Below are 17,693 nucleotides of genomic sequence, written 5' to 3'. Positions count from 1 at the left end.
GTATTCATTAATTATCCTTCTTTCCATATACGACATTGCAGATGTCCTAGGTTTATTCATTTTCACAAAATATATTATTCTAAGACCAATGTGGTATCATTTCTTCATACCTTCATCGACATTTCTCTTATCATTGTATATACTACCTCTTTTGACCACAGAAATTCCTATGAATTTAATCATCATCTCCATGTAGATAATTCTATTTATCCAAGCCTAACACCTTTTCTAACCTCCAGTCTCCCGTTTCTAGCTACCTATCAGACATCTTGAACTGAATGTGCCATCGATGTCTTAAACTCAACATGACCCAAACTAAACTAATTATTTTGTCCTCACAAATTCGCCCCTCTTCCCGATTTTCATAGTAGGTGTTAAGTGTACTACTTTTCTCCAAGTAATGCAGCTCAAAACCTAGCTATCATCCTCAACTTCTTATTCCATATATTCTATCTATTGGGGGAAAAAATCTTGACATTTCTGTCTTCACAATATCATTTCATATATATAAATTGTAATACATAAAAACAAGTAAAAATTCATTACTATGGTTCCTAATTCAGAAGTCCAGGCATCAACTAAAGGGGAGGAATAAGTACCAGACTTGTGATTTTTCATTGGTATGAGGAATTTTGAGGAGAGGAAACTCCACTTCTACAAATGTAATTTAGCAGCTTCTCTTCAACTTAATCTTAAATATTTGTCTGAGAAATTAAGTTAATTTGCCTAGTGTCACACAGCTAGTATGTATCAAAGGCTAAGCTTCAGGATTCCAACCACATGGCTGTACTTTCTCTAGTGTGTCTATAAAGGACATATTTTTCTACATCTGAAAAACAGAACAACATTTGGGAGGTAGGATGTTCAACACAACATCAGGGGTGAGACTTTTTAAGATATTACCAAACAATCCACTGGCATCATACCAAAAGCAGCAGCAGCAATTTTAGGCAAGAAAATTGAGTAGAAAGTTACATCTGAGATTAGTTCCATATTCCTATCACTTCATTAAAAACAAGAAAATACCACACAAAATAAAAAAAAAAGGAAAATAATTTATCCAAGGAAATCCCCATCAAAAAACCAACAGAGTACTATACTCCAGACTTATTACTTCTCTCCCAACTTTTATCAGTAGCCACAGGAAAAGAAAATTACTATGACTCGGCACATACAGCTTTCTCACCAAGGATGTTCTGGTTCCCCTCTACAGTGTAACAAGTCTTCTCCCAGTATGTTAAAGTTTTTTAGTTCAAATAGCCTCGTTTATTTGAACAATTAAATACATCTTTTAGAGCTCATAAATTAGTAAAAATTGTAGTCAGTAAAGAAAATATCAAAAGAGGATTTAGGCATAAGTAGAAGCCAAATAGTTTTCTTTTAAATAAAAGTCAAAGAATTAATAACATAAAAATTACATTTTTCAAAAATAAGAAAAATTAATTTTGGGGGTACAGTTAAGTGAAATCCTTAGAGGAAAAGTTTTATCTCAGAAATACATATTATGATGGGGGAAAAGATTGAATGTACAACTTTAAAAAAAAATAGAATGAAATTAACCTCCCCCAAAAGCACAGAAATAGAAAATTATTACAAATCAAAAAGAAACAAAAACTTATTGAGCTGATAAATGAAACTAGATTTTTTTTTCTTAAAAAGAACCATTAAACTAACTTGATAAGGAAAAAAGAAAATCAAATTACCAAAATAAAAAATGAGGAATTTGCAAAAGAAAAAAAAATTAGAAACAAAATTAGCAGACCAGGAAAGACATTCATTCTGTTGTAACCTATAAACCACTTTTTCCAAGAGTATGTATTTTGTCAAGGATACATATTAAAAAGTATCTCAATGTCAAAAGAATTTATCCATAATTTGTAAAATATTTTCCTTGATTCATTCTTTCTTTGATGGCAGGCTGAAAAAGACAAGTTTTTGATTATTAAAAAGCAGTAAAGTAAACATTTAGGAAGAGAAGGCTTACCATAACTTACATAAAACAGAACTACTCAACTCTCTTATTTATTTCTATTTTCTCTGCTAAGCAGAGCAACCCTTCTTTGTGCTTGAAAGGGTAGAAGAAAAAAATGATCCATAAAGAGTTGAAACACAGCATAAGAAAATAAGAGTTGCACTTAAGGTCATATCTCCAAATTTTGATAAACTCCATCCTAGTGAATTAAAGGGGGGGGGGGGGAAGGCTGATGTTTTATTTGAAATATCATGAAGGAAGATACAGGTACTACACATGCCTTTAAAAAAAAAAAAAAAAAAAAAAGGAAAAATGAAGTTCCAAATTATATAAGAAGCAGATAGAGTTGTTTCAGTAAAGCATCTGATAAAGAGTTTCTCAAGCTGTCTTCATAGAAAAGTTGGGAAACTATTTACTAGAGTTTCATAGGTTTGGAAGTCTTTGAGCACAATGGATAAGAGTATTGGGTTTGAAGTCTAAAAGACTCATCTCCTCCTGTTGAGATCTGAACTTTCTAGCTGTGCTAGTCATTTCACCTTGTTTGCCTTGGTTTACCCATCTGTAAAATGAGCTTTAGAAGCAAATGACAAACCACTCCAGTGGTTTGAAAACTCCAACTGTAATCACAAAGAGTCAGACAATTCAAAAAGCAAATCAACTTAGTGACAAGCTTCTAGTGGAGTCTTCCATAAATCTGCACTGTTTAAAATGTTTATTAATGATAAAGATATAGATGGGAACTTTATCACATTTATCTGCAGATAATACAAAGCTAGAAGTTATGGCTAACATGATGAGTGACAGGATACAAAAATCTTAAGACTAAAAACATTGAGACAAGAAATGCAATTAGGATACTTAGATGCCAATGTCAACTTTACGAGCAAAAGTATAAAGGACTACTCTCATAAAACATCAAAAAAAAAGTAGGAACAGAGTTGAAAATATAGGTAGTATACTAGATCTAGGGTCAGGAAAATCTAAATTCAAATTCTAGCCTCTGTTACTATCTGTAATTGAGTTAGTTGGCAACTCACTTAACCCTGTTTGCCTCAGTTTCCTCATCTGTAAAATGAGCTAGAGCAGAAAATGGCACTGTTCCATTATCTGCCAAGAAAACCTCAAATGAGCTCAGGAAGAATCAAAGACAATTGAACAACAAATTCTGAGCTGTGGACACGACATTTTTAAATTAAATTCATCATTTTATTCTAATCTGAGCATTCTTCTTGGAGAAAAATGTCCAAACTGACAAAATTCCCTCCTTCTCTTGAACATTTCTCTACAAGGGATAATTTTGAGGTAAAATCAGTGAGACTCTAGGATCACAATTTTAGTGTTTGAAGCTACCTTCTTAAAGGTCATTTATTAAACTCTTCCATTTAATCTCTTAAATCTGGTATAGGAAAAACAGGGGCTTGATTTGGGGTTAGAAGCCCAGGATCCCTCTGCTTATCTATATAATCTTGGACAAATCATTGTATATCTGAGCTTCTCTTCCTTCTCTCTGACATAAGGTCATTAGACTACACAGCCAAGGTTCTATCTAGTTTTTAATTTCCACATGCATGCACTTACACACATACATACGTGTGCATGTATATATGACTTCATATAAAATACTTTCCAAACTTCAACAACCTATATGTCTATACTAATTATGATCATTTTTCTTAAATAATGAAGGCTCTGTTGGTAAGCTGTTCTTATTAATGGAAGTATAAACCCAGTTGCTGTTATTGTAAAATTGTTAATATAGACTGCTTTTATCCTTGTAAATGGGTTTGCTACTATTATTTTGCACAAGTATATGTGTATATGTAAATGTATAAATACACACACACACACACACACACAAATATAGATCAATCTATCTAGTACTCTTAATGCCTTCATTCCACAAGGGCCAAAGCAATACCATTGTGTCCCCAGCAAATCTTGCTGAGAACAAAGACATTGTACAAAATAAGCATATTAAAAACTTACATTAATTTTTAAGGTGATCATTTAATAAAATTCTCTCTCCCATTTTACAAATGAGGGAATCACTGTGGTCCAAAGAGATTAAGTAACTGACCCAAAATTATGCCATAAATCCATAAACATGGGTTTTATAAAATAATGAGTAGTAGAGCTAATAATCAAACCCATTTAATATTCCCTAATCCCCATTTCACTAATATTGGCAAGTTAGGTCTCTGATGATGATGGTCAAGAACTGCTCTTTCTAGGCACTAGGAGTAATTCTAAGGGTTTTGTTTTGTAGCAATATAACTCACGAGCCCCCACTGGTATGTTTTAAAGTAACAATCAGCCAATAGCTTTAAACATTACTCTGTAAAAGCCTGGGGCACTCCCACAAATACCAGCAGGTTCATTGGGAAAATAGACTCATAGTATATAGTTGTAGACTCAAATGTAAGATGTGTGGCAAAGGGGTAACACCTTGATAGTTTATCTTGGAATCTTGGAATCTTAAACTTGGAATCCAGCACTAGGTTTAGTAGAAATTTCTCCAGCTACTTAAAGCCTCCAAAGGCTTTTTTTGTTTTAGTTTATTTGATTAGCCAGTCAGCTATTCCCAATCAAAGAGGTGTAGAAAGATTATAGATAGATTGTCTTGCTTGCATATTTTAAACTTCTTCATGTCCTCAGAGTAATTATATGGAGTGTGTGGAAGTAGCCACAGGTACTTTGACTCCAAATCACTCTACTCCATCAGGCTTCCTCTCAATTGATTGACTATGTGAATGCAAGAGAGTAAAGAGTTGTAGCTGATTCAGAGGTTGTAGAAAGAAATTCAGAAGATAGCACAGTTTGTGGTCAACAAATAAGTACTTTTTGGACACAGCAAGTTTGAGGTGCCTAGTTCAAAATTACTAATGAGCAGTTGGTGAGTCTTCACAAGCTTATCTGAATCCTTCTGTTCTTCATTTCCTTCTGCACAGTAATATTCCATTACATTCACATGCCACAATTTGTTCAGGAATTACAGTTCGTTGTAATCAACTTTGTTTCTACTTTTTTGCTACCAGAAAAAAAAAATGCTGCTAGAATATTTTTTGTGTGTATATTTCTTTTTGTCTTAGCCTTGGGGTTTATTCCTAATAGTAGAATCTCTGGTTCTGATACTTAGCCACTTTCTTAGCTTAATTCCAAATCACTTCCCAGAATGGCCGATTCACTTTACATTTCTGCCAACAGTATGTTAGTGTCCCTGTCTTCCCATGATCCCTGCACCATTGGCTTTTCCTATTTTTGAGATATTCATTTCTATCTGAAATATCATCCTTTGCAATACAAATGGTAAAAGAATCATAAATGAGGTATCATAGAAAACTTTTCATCATAACATGTACGAAATTTGAGAAGAATTATATTAGTCATAGAACTTTAGTGATAGAAGAAACCATTAAAGATCATCTATTCAATCTTTGTTTTACAGAGGAGAAAACAGAAACCCAGAGAAAATAAATAGTATTTCCAATGTCACATAGCTATTGAGTAATTGAGAAATGATTACAAATTTACCATCTGAGATTGAGATTAAAGAAATAGAATACTCTGATACAAGTTATAAAAAAACAGAATTATGTCTTAATAGTCTTTCTTACTAGTAAAGCATGACATTTGGATTTACTATTGAAAATTTCATTCCTTTTTTATTTTTTACATTATTTTTGACATATATTGTGAAGTCACTTAATCTTTCAGTACTCTAGTCCAGTGGTGTAAAACCCAAATAGAAACATTCTTCTGACCACATATTGGCTTTTAGACCCACAAATTAACATTATCTGTGTTGTGTTGTATTGTTTTTTTTCTGTTAAACATTTCCCAGTTACATTTTAATTGATTTAGGGTTTTGCTGGGAGATTTTGGAGCTTCTGCTTTGGGTAATTTTCTTAAGACTATAAGTTCCCAAAAAAATCAGCCTGCATTAATCTAAAGACTTTCTTCACCACAGAACTTGCCTTTTTGGGGGCAGCTAGGTGGCACAGGGGAGATATTGCCAAGCCTATAGTCAGGACAACTCATATTCCTGAATTCAAATTTAAGAGTTGGACATGATTACAAAAAACTACAGAACAATAACAACAATAAAATCCCTTCTTGAAAAGCTTTGTTGGACCTTCTTGGCCCCTTTTATTCACTATCTATTCTTACCTTTTTCTGCCAAATTCTTAGAATCCGTGACCTTTCCCTTTGTTAAGGTCTATGTCTTTTAAGCTCCTCATAATCTGGCTTCTACCCTACATTCTTCAGAAACTATTTTCTTAAATGTCAGTCATGATCTTAGTTGCCAAATTGCCCTTTCTGTGTCCTTATATTACTTGGGCAGCTTTGTGGCACTGTGGGTAGAGCATCAGTCCTGGAATCAGGAAAACCTGATTTAAATGTGATCTGAGACACTTATCAGCTGTGTGACTCTGGGTAAGTCATTTAACCCTGTTTGTAACAGTTTCTTCATCTGCACAATGAGCTGGAGGAATAAATGGCAAACTTCTCCAATATTTTTGCCAAGAAACCCCAAATTGAGTCACAAAGACTTGGATATGACTAACAGTTATTGAATATTACTGAATATTATTTGACTTCATTTTGGCATTTGCAATAGTTGACCATTCTGCTTCTTGGTTTTCCTTGTATCTTTCTCAGTATTGTCTTCTTTACTAACCCTTCCTTCTTCTCTCTCCCTTCCAATAATACTCTGTCTTCACCTCTCCATACTCTCAACCACAGAAAACTCATCTATTCTCAACAGGACTTACTACTAATGACTTCCAAATCCCTAACTCTAGCCCTGACCAAGTCATAGTTGGATAATCTATCATATCTACCATCCTTACATGTCCTCATAAATGAAACATAACACTTTAATACCATATTTATGAACCTCATCATGTTGTTGTTATTGTTCATTGGCAAATAGGGTTTGTAGCAAACAAGGTTAAATGACTTGCCCAGGTTTACATAGCTATTAAGTATCTGAAGTCAAATCTTAACTCAAGTTTTCTGGCTCTAGGCTCAGCTCTCTATCCACTGCTCTTTCTCACTGCCTGAAACTTGTCATACTGTGCCTTGTATTTGAGTTTTGTGTGGCTCTATCTCCTTTAATAGATTTTTGAGCTCAAGGAGTATTTATCCTCGCATTCCCCACTCACTATATCTTGAATATAGATATTGCTGAATAAATAGTAAATTAACTTCCTGCAATCAAGTCATAGAAGTGCTAACATTTGTAAGCATTAAAAAAAAAAAAAAAACTGTCACAGATAGTGTAATGGAAAGAACATTGAACTCTGGGTTTTTAGTTTCTATTTCTGACTTTGTCACTATCTAGTTCTGTGACATTGAACAAGATTTTGACCCCTGTTTGAGTTTCAGTTTTCTCATCAGTTAATTGTAGGGTTTTAACTCAACAGTTCCTCCAGCCATTTCCAGCTCTGACATTCTATGCTGCTGCTTCTCTAGTCATAGTCAGATTTTAAGGGGCAATGACTATTTCTTAAACTTTTCATTGTATCTTATACAATATTACATATGTGGTAGGGTTCCATAAGTAGTTGTTAAATGATTTATTAAAATTCTAATATTGAACCAATTAATATTCAACCAACTAAACTTGCTTAAGTAACTGTTTGCATCTGGATTAATTTCAGTATATAAAAGGTAATTTTTTAGTTGCTTCCTCTAAGGTTCTCTTTTGGATTCTTTTTCCACTCATTTGCTTTACTTTCTTATATGGTCATAATGTTAATGAACTTTATTGGGTTTTGGCCTGAGGCTTTTTGCTCTAGATATGCATTGGGGCATATTAGGGAAGAATCTGCATGAAAAATTAACTTTATTTGAAAAATATATTTTTCATTTTTAAAATATACTCTTGGCTACAAAAATGATGTGTTCTACAAAGATCATGAAAATTGACAGGGCAGCGTTTGTGTAATCTAGAGTAAAATTTACATTAGCAATGCTCACTGATAATTGGTAGAGCTACAGATAACACAACTTGTACTGTATTTTGAGTGGAAGCCTGGATCAGTGGGTTGAGTGTGAAGCAACAGGATGCAGTCTGAGCAGTAGAAAGATCTGAGCTTGACCACTTCCTTACCTTTGTAACTCTGACTTCCCCCACTCTGGACCTCAGTGTCCTTACCTATCAAATGGTGCAGTCAAAATAAATGATTTCTGTGGTCCCTTCCTTCTCTTAGCTATGGTTTATAGTCAGAAAGTCCTGGGTTCAAATGTGCCTCATGAAACTTAACAGCTGTATCACCATAAGGAACTTCTCTAAGGCTCAGTTGTTTCTTCCTTTCTAAGCTGTGAATTATCATCTTTATTATATTTTGTCTCCCAGTAGTCTTTGAGGATCAAATGAGATGATGAATGAGAAGTGCTTCACAAATTTGAAAGGGGTATATTCAGTTTATTTCACTTGAAGCCTTCAAGGACTGCCAGGTGCCAGGCATTCTCTGAAAGACATATCAGTGATGGTGGCAGTTATTTCCTGAAGACAGAGTCAAGAAAATACAAATTTTGTTAAGTGACTATCCATGTTTCTTTGAGTTCCTATGGTACTTTAAAAAACACATTCCTTGGCAATAAAATAGTCAGTTAAAAAGTTAGATAGTTGTTTTTGTTTTTATGTGGTGCTGAGCTAGTTGGACAATCTTTACAAGTTGAAACCCTTACCTTATGGAAGGAATTGTAATTAAAATACTTAATTGTTCTTGAAAGACAATGGAATGAGTACATAATCTAATAAACTGCTTCTTTCCAAACTCTCAAACGAAATATATTTGTATTTCAGTGAAAAATAAATCTTTGTTAGCTTTAAATGAAATTAAGAAATTACAAGAAAAAATGCCAAACCAGCAAGAGACAATAGGTCCCCAACTCAATTACTTAAGAGTTGTTTTCAAGAACACATAAAGGTACCAAGAATTTACTCTGAATCATTTATCACCGTTGTGGAGAGAGGTAGATTTAGAATCAGAGTTGGAGCTAACTATGCTGGCCCCCTCCCTATATAGTGACTGTTTTACTCTGGACACAGTCACTTAGCCTTCTTGTTCCTCTAGCATCTTCCTTCGACTATGGCTAAATCATCATCTACATTGTGATTTCATGAATTAATGGAAGGAGCTTCCCAGAGTAGTGGAATCATGACCCCTTTTTTGTGTTCATGTCTAGTCATTTAGCCACCACACTGGAACCATCTGAAAATCATTTTTGTCATTCTTGGATACTAACAGATATAAAAGTAATTTTTAAGAAATCATATTGTTGAATTTAAGGAGTTCACTGGTAGTAAAGAAACATGAATTCTAATCAAGTCACTTCACTTAAACCCTCCTTCAGAACCCCTTTGTAATATAGAATTATCCCTGAGTTCTGGGTAGACATACCAATGGGGCCCAAGCTGAAAGCAGGGTGGGGCATCAAGCTCAAAAGTGTTGGTGGGCCTATCTGTAAACTGCGTCTGTCTCTTGTGAGAGCCAGTCCAGTTGAAGGTGGCCCCAGGATTTGCCACCACATTAGTTGTACGATGAACTTTTTAGCCACAGCTACTCTCAAAGATTGTCTTGTTAAGTTGTAGAGGGATTGGTATCTGTGTCAATAAAAGGAATACCCACAACAAAACAGAGTGTCAGAACATTAGTAACAGCCAATACAAATAAATAAATAAAATAGACAAATAAATAAAACAAAACTAAAAATAAAACAATCAGTACAAAGTAGTCCTGAGTGCCAGTAGAGGATTAGAGCCACCATTGCAGCCACCATTGTGTAGGCACCCTGCTACTATTGAGCTTTGGTTTCCCTTATGTGAAAAAGAGAATGGTCCAAGGTCTTCTGAATGGGAATAGACAGACAATTCTTGCTTATATTTGTATGAGGTATTGAAGATGACGTTTTTTGTGGGATAGAGTATGAAGTTAAGACAGAAGCCTGGTCAGAAGCAAGGTTGCGTGTGTGTAGATGTGTGTGGGGTCATCAAAATGTTGGACAAAATTGAACAACATCATAAACACACACATATTTTCAGGGTTTTTTTGCTCAGCATGGTAGAGGAGGGAACTACCACTTATCTGAACAGAAGGAAATATGTGGTTAAACGGTTTTAGCTTTAACTGCAGATGATTTCCCTTAGTTAAATGGGAGAAGAAATAAAGTCTTATTTTTTTTCCAATGAAATAAGTAAATTGTATTGATAAGGGTTATGAAGTCTTTTGACAGGAAAAGTAATTTTGTTCATAAGGAAAAAAGAATATGATAAATATATCATATACAAATGATATATAAATATACAAATGATTAGCACCAGTTTAACACAGATTTATTCAGTAGAATTTTGTGTGTAGTTTTTCTACTTATAATTATCACCTTTTACCACTAAACTTTAATATTAATTAAACCTTAATAGTAGACTGTATGAAAACTCCTATGTCAAAAGGCATCTGAAATCAGTGAAGCTACTAGTATTGAGGCTAGAAAGGGCATTGAATTTGGAGATAAAAGAGCTGGGGTCAAATCCCAGCTTTGCTTCTGAATCAACTTGGTGATTCTGGATCAGACACAACTTTTGAAACTTTCTTTGCCCAACCTGTACAAGAAGGGAGGAGATGGCATCCCCAAATCTTACCACAAGGCATTTTTGTCTTTGTGTCATGGTTATTAGTTTTTGCCTGAAATGTTGTTCTCAGTTTCACAGTTACATAAAGTAGTGAATGAAATCCATGCTTTCGTTGAGGTGGCACTAGAACTTGTACAAAACAAAGATTATAATTTGGTATAGGTAAATGAAGAAAGTTATCTAAGTTTAACCAGAGATTTTTATATTTTCTGAAGTTAGTGAGTCATTATAAAAAGAAACTGCAAAAAACTGATCAAATAAAAAAGTTTTAATAATTCACATTATAATAAAGTGGTAACAAAGCAAGTAGCCAGTAATCAGTGTTAAGTGTCTAGAGAACAACTCAACAGTAATGTTTGGTGAATTAATTTCTACCAATCACTCTTCATTGTTTCTTTGTGGTATTTGTAGGCCCCCTCTTTTTTTTTTTCTTAAAATAAGTTTTATTAATACCTCTTGTTGTTTTAGCACAGTAATTTTCAGATTTTAACATTGGTACTACCTCAACACACAAAGTAACTCTCCCTTATAACAAAGAAAAATAGCTAAGCACAACTAATCAGTGCCCTTTTTGGCAGTGTTTGCAACATTATTCACCAATAATAGTCCCTCACTACTTTATAAAAAGGAAGTGTTTTCTTAGTTCTTCTGGAAGCCCAATTTGAGCCATTATAGTTCCTCTGAATTAAACTTCATTTAATGTTCTTTTCATTGATATAATTATAGTTATTTTATGTTTCCATAATTTTGGTGACTTTGGTATCAGTTCATATAAATCTTAATTTCTCTGAATTCTTCATATTTATAGTTTCCTGTTTTATTAACATATAGCAATAGAATCATATTCTATTACATTTATTTACTACAGCTTATTTAACTGTTCCTCAGTCAATCATTACCTACTTTGATTCCAGGTTTGTGTTTCTTTGTTGCTGCCAAAAAAAAAAAAATGCAGCATTCAATATTTTTACATAGATGGAGTCAGTCTTCTATCTTTGACCTCAATGCCACAGATACTTTGTAGTGGGATCCCTTAGTTGAATGTTATGAATTATATAGTGACTTTTAATGTATAGTTCCAGAAAGCTTCCAGAAGAATAAATTATAAGTTCCTTTAGGATATAAGGACTGCTTTTTTCCTGTCTTAGAACATAGCAGATGCTTAATAATAGTTATTGATTAACTGATTGGTTGCATTCATAGCTGTATCTACAGGATGTTGATTTGTGCATTTTTTGACACTGTAATTAGCCACCTTCTTCCAAACTCCCTTCCAAAGCCCCTTAGATTTCCAAACCATGTTTATGAACTATTTAATGCAAATTTTTTTTCAGTAATCTTAACAACATTGATTTTGTTCACATAAAACCTTTTTAAATTTATGTAGTTTAAATTTTTAAAAAATCTACTCATCTATTTCTTTTTTTTAGTGTTACTATATTTTACCCCAATTATATGATAAAACAAATTTTTTAGCATTTAAAAAAATTTTTTTGACTGCCATATTCTATCTTTTCTTCCTTTTTCCCCTCTTGCCTCTCTGAGACAGTAAGCAAACTAATATAGTTTGTGCGTGTACAGTCATTCTCATCTGTTCCTAAAGTATGTCCCCAATTTTTCAGCTCTATACTTACCTTTATGTGTTGTCTTCTTTTATGAGAATGGAAACTATTTGAGGACAGGGTGTATCTTGATTAAGGGTATCCTCCAGTGCTTAGTTTGGGGCACATAAATAGTAAGCACTAAATGAATTTTTTTCTTGTCAGTCTGGCAGAAATTAGGTTTAGTCCAACTTCTTACACTATATACTTCAATAAACTTAATGGGAATATGCAGTGTGAATATTAAAGATCATACTTTAGCAAAATTAGAAGAGAATCAGAACTGTCCTTTTCTCGGATAGAACAAAGGAAGGATTCTTACCCAAAAAGGGGAAAGGAATTAGAGGAGATCACAAAAAGCAATTTAGAAAACTTCAGTTACGTGACATTAAAAAACCATTTTTGTGTGAACAAATTAAAGCAACTAAAATATTGTTGGAATATTAGAGATGTTATAATTTGGGGAAAACATCTTTGTAGTCAATATCTTAGAAAAGGCCTGATATTCAAGATTTTTATAAGGATTAATAAAAAACATTTAGGATAAAGACATTCTCTATTCAATAAGTGGTCAAATGATAGCAACAAGTAGTTCACAAAAGAAGATTTGCAAATGGTAAACAATCAATAGGAAAGATAGCTCCAAATTACTACTAATAATAACAAAATGCAAATTAAAACAGTACTTCACATCTAGCAAATTGGGAATTATGTTGGAGGGGTTGTAGAAAGACTGGCATATTGCACTGCTGATAAGATTGGGAATTGGACTAATCATTGTGAAAAGCAATTTGGAATTATACTAACAATTTGACTCAAATTCCATTGCAAGTAATGTACTCCAAAGGAGTAAATAATAAAAAAGGAAGAGCTCATAAACACCAAAATATTTATAGTCTCACTTTTTATAACAGTAAAGAACAGGAAACAAAGTAGATATCCATCAACTAGGAAATGACCAAATAAACCACAATACATGAGTGCTATGGAGCATTATTGTGCCATAAGAAACAAAGAAATGAAGAATACAGAGAAGCCTTGAAAATATTTTTCATATGTAATTGAAGTAAACTGGGTCAGGAGAATAATATAGATGTTGATTCATCATACGATAAATGAATAGAATGTCCTCACTACAACAAAAAAAAAATAAATCTGAGACACTTTGAATCCAAATTTCATCATTATAGTGATGAAATTTGGACTCAAAGACAACTATTAGTTTTTTGTTTGTTTATTTGGAGGCAGTTGGGGGTTAAGTGACTTGTCCAGGGTTATATAGCTAGAAAGTGTCTGAGGCCTGATTTGAATTGAATTCCTCCTGACTCCAAGGTCTGTGCTTTCTATTTACTGTGCTACTGCCCCAACTCATAGATTCTTAAAGGTTCTCGTAGTGGAGTGCAATCTCTTACAGTCTGAACTAAGTTAAGAAGGCTTCAAGTTATCAGCTTGACATCTGTCCAAATCCTGGCTTTTTGAAGGGGTTCAATATTAAAAATTTGTCTGTTGAGAGAGAAAGGTTACTGTATCTTCTCAAGAAAAAAAACAATTAAATTTTAATGTCATCCAAATGTATAGAAAATTGAAGATTTTCTAAGATCACTAGTAAATGTTTTTCATTTCAGTCTTTGTTGATTTCCTTAAAACTAATCAGACTTATGCCTTTTTTACATATAATCTAGCGAACCTGTTTATTGATTTCAGAGTAATCATTCTAAATTTTAGTTCCCATTTTACAGTAATAGTAGTTAGGTATTTTAAGCACCTTTTCTGCCACTGGCAATGTGTAAGTGGAAAGGAACCAGCACAAAGAGAGAGGTAAGTGTTGTTTCTCATTTTTACATACCTAATAATGTGCTACACTAAAAAACAGAAAACATTCATCTTCTGGTGGCCAGTCTGGTAATGTAACACGTATTTCCATGACTGACTAGGCATAGTCAGTTAGACACACAGTTTGTCCATAGTATTGGTATTTAGTAGTTCTAACTTATTTGGACTCTGCTAGAATTTAAGCAGAGCCTATAGGGAGCCCAAGTTTTCTTCAGTAATACAATGAGGTATAAAAGACTTTTTAAGTAGTACTAGGTGTGGATAGTTGTGCTAAAATATCTGTACCAATTCTGCAACATTTTCTGAGAGCTGTTTTTATTTTGACTGTTTATTAAATACTGAATATCACTGAATTTTTTTTGTCTTCCCTCCCCAAAATTGAAATAAAGGAAAAAAGCTCAATTCTTTGGTTTCTGAAGAATTGATCTTATCTGTTTATATTTTACCCTTTTATAAGAGATTATACTAAATTTTGTTCATTGTTATTTTATCTAAATTATTAAATAATTGATTAAATTTTTCTTTATTTCTATCCTAATTTTTAACATTAAGTACAAAGGACTTTAAAATTGTCTTGGAAAAATCTAAAAACTGATTAAATTGAGAGACATCATGTTAGATATAACAGGGAAATGATAGAAATGAAAAACAGTCTCTGCCCCTCAAGCAAACTATTTTCCATTAACAGATATAGAATATGCACAAGTTAAATACAAAATAATTTGCAGAGGAATAAAGTACTAATAATTGGAGTGATAAAGAAACACTACACATAGTTTGATGTAAATCTAATTCAAAGGATTTTGACTGATGTATCTGTAACATATAGATGTGGAATAGCTACAAGTTGTTTAACGTTTGCCAATAAATACTATTTAACTATAATCCTACTCTTATGTGTTATTTAATATTGGATAACTGTTGAAGTTGTAACCAAGAGAAGTAAGATCTTGATAAAAATTATCCGGGTTGAAAATTGTCAAGAACCTGAGGTTATAAACCATTTCACAGCCTTTATAGATTTGTTTGTTATCTTTTTCCCCCCTCTCCATCCCTAAGAAAAATGGAGGTTTTCTTAATCTCCTTTGACCTTTAAATATGTGGTAGAGTTTATCTGTTTTCATTGCTGATTTCTGTTAAACTGTGTTTCAGGTATATTTAAAGGCTCCAATGATTCTAAATGGTGTTTGTGTCATCTGGAAAGGCTGGATTGATCTACAGAGACTGGATGGCATGGGTTGCTTGGAATTTGATGAAGAACGAGCCCAGGTAGGGTCATTTCAGACTTAGCAGTAAGTTGGTTATTGTTGTTGTTTTGTTTATTTTAAATTTTGCTCTTATGACTTCAGTCTCAGCATGATAGTATAATAGGAAAGAACACTGTTACTTATAGATGCCCAGATTTGAATTGTTGTACTGATATAGTTGCTGACTGTGTGCTTCGTAGAGCCCCCAAATTGGGGTGCTAAAATGTACTATGCTTTTTAGAACCCTCACACTGGGGTGCCGAAATATACCATCCAGACTAGCTCTCTGGAATATCTCAGGGCCAACCCAAGTCTTTGGTCTTAGTGGAGGAGTGATGAAGCAGAAGACCCATGAGGATGATCAAAGAAGGAGTCCAATTATTTCTAGTTCTCTCAGCCCCTAAATACCTTAGTATAATTATATCACCACAGCATCCTGAGCAAGTGCCAACTATAGAACCATTATATCATCACATCATACTGTGCAAGGGCTAACTATAAGCACCCTGCTATTGATATATAAGTACGTGCCTCTTTACTGTAAGTATCCCTTGCTTCAAGTAGAACCCAAGTGGTTACGCCCTCCTTGACTTCTCAGGAAAGGTGAGACATCCCAAGCCGAACATGGGGAGCCGAACCAGACATTGTCAGCAGGTTCCCTCTGGTCTGAAGGGTCTTATACCTCCCCCAGAATTCCCCCACTATCTGTGATTCTCTACACTCTGAACCTCAGTTTAATTTCCTTATCTATAAAATAGACAAACTATTTGCCCTACTCTCTTCACAAAATCATTATAAGGATAGCACTTTATAAACTTAGGAGTACTATGTAAATATGAGTAGTTATGATATTACTTTGTAAAATCCTAAAACATTATATAAAAGTGTGGTGATGTTTGACTTCTGCCATGGTCAATGGTATAATCATTGAAGGCTTTTATTTTCATCTGAATTGATCAAAATAAGGAAAAACACATATATACAGACACATGTTCACACACTTTAATACAGAAATACCTTTCACTAAACAAGGATAGAAGAGGAAAAAAGGAAAAGAGGAAAGGAAAAATTAGAGAAAGAGTAGATTAAGGGAGAGTCCTAGGCAAAACAAACTCAAAAGATATACAAAATATTTATAACTTTTTAAGGTGGTAAGGGATAGAAATCTGATATATTATGATATGTAAATGTGATGGAATACTATTAGGCCACACTCTTAATGACTAACAGATTTTTAGAAGACTAATTAAAGGTGAAACTTAATATCTCCTGATAAACAGGACTCATAATGTAGAATGAAACCATTTGGGGAGTAGGGAGGCAAGATGGGAACATGAACAATGGAAATTTGTTTTAATTGACTGTACATCTTTGTAATTTTTTCCCCTTCTTTTCTATTTTGGACATGAGGGATTCAAGTGGGAGTGGGAAAAGGCAAATCTTGACTAAAACAGATAAAATATTTTTTAAAAATAAAATAAACATTGAAGGTTTTCAGACCTTATTAGTTCTAATCTGACTCTGCATATTTGCTTTGTAATCTTAAAAGGAACATAAAAATAAAAATGGGCTTAATTTAATATTTTTATGTCTTCTGCATCTGCCTCAAAACTATTCTCCATGTGAAAAATTTCCTATCAAAATATAAAACTATTTTTAAAAAATTAATGATGAATTCCTTAAGGTTTTATCTTTCTATCTAATATTTTCACAAGAATAATTAAACACATCTTCATACTTTCAAAAAGAATACACAATAATTGTTCTTTGTGATTTGTTAGTCATGAATTTAAAGACATAACACTTTATGTAGCTATAGAAAATGTAGTTCAAATTTTTAATTATATTTTTAAAAACCCCAGCATTTATGTCATTCCTTAGAAGGACGACACTTAAGTATCAAACAAGAATGATCAGATAAATTAAGGCAATAACCCAAAGCCACTAATTATGCAATATAAACATTTATGGTATAACTGTTTTGTCCCAGACATGGTAGGGATCAGGAAATAGCAAAATTTAGATGGAAAGAATGCCTTCCCTAAAGAAGTTTTTATCCCCTCATGCATGTAATAACTAACATCAACGAGGAAAAGTGTTTCATTGATCATCAGAGCCTAAGCACAGCTCAGAGTATTTCCAAGATTTACTCCATATTGAAATGGAGCTGTGCTAGATGTGAATCAGTAGGCTCTCTAACTATGTAAAATAAAACCATTCATGTCTGCCCATACTGTGTGATTCATGTCTATCTGTGCCCTTCCAAAAATTTGTCATGTGCTGAGTCCATTATCACTTATTGTCTGACAGTTATCTGCCATTTCTGTTATGTGGACAGCTTATCCTTTTTTTTTTCTTTTTTTTTTTTAATTTATTTTTATTTATTTATTTATTTGCTT

General features: G+C 33.3%; 1 protein-coding gene across 6 annotated transcripts in view; it reads left to right on the top strand.

The window, feature by feature from the left end:
* CBFB (core-binding factor subunit beta) overlaps positions 1–17,693 on the top strand; it is a 90,007-nt gene that overhangs the window by 29,796 nt on the left and 42,518 nt on the right. For all 6 annotated transcript variants that reach the window (XM_031950314.1, XM_031950317.1, XM_031950313.1 and 3 more), the window contains exon 4: positions 15,200–15,316. In XM_031950314.1, coding sequence (XP_031806174.1) covers positions 15,200–15,316 — 117 coding nt within the window. The remainder of the gene's footprint in view (positions 1–15,199; positions 15,317–17,693) is intronic.

This window comes from Sarcophilus harrisii, chromosome 2 (assembly GCF_902635505.1).
Source record: "Sarcophilus harrisii chromosome 2, mSarHar1.11, whole genome shotgun sequence".
Lineage (NCBI taxonomy): Eukaryota > Metazoa > Chordata > Mammalia > Dasyuromorphia > Dasyuridae > Sarcophilus > Sarcophilus harrisii.
Note: the sequence above shows the minus strand (reverse complement) of the source record. Positions and strands in the feature narration are given on the sequence as shown.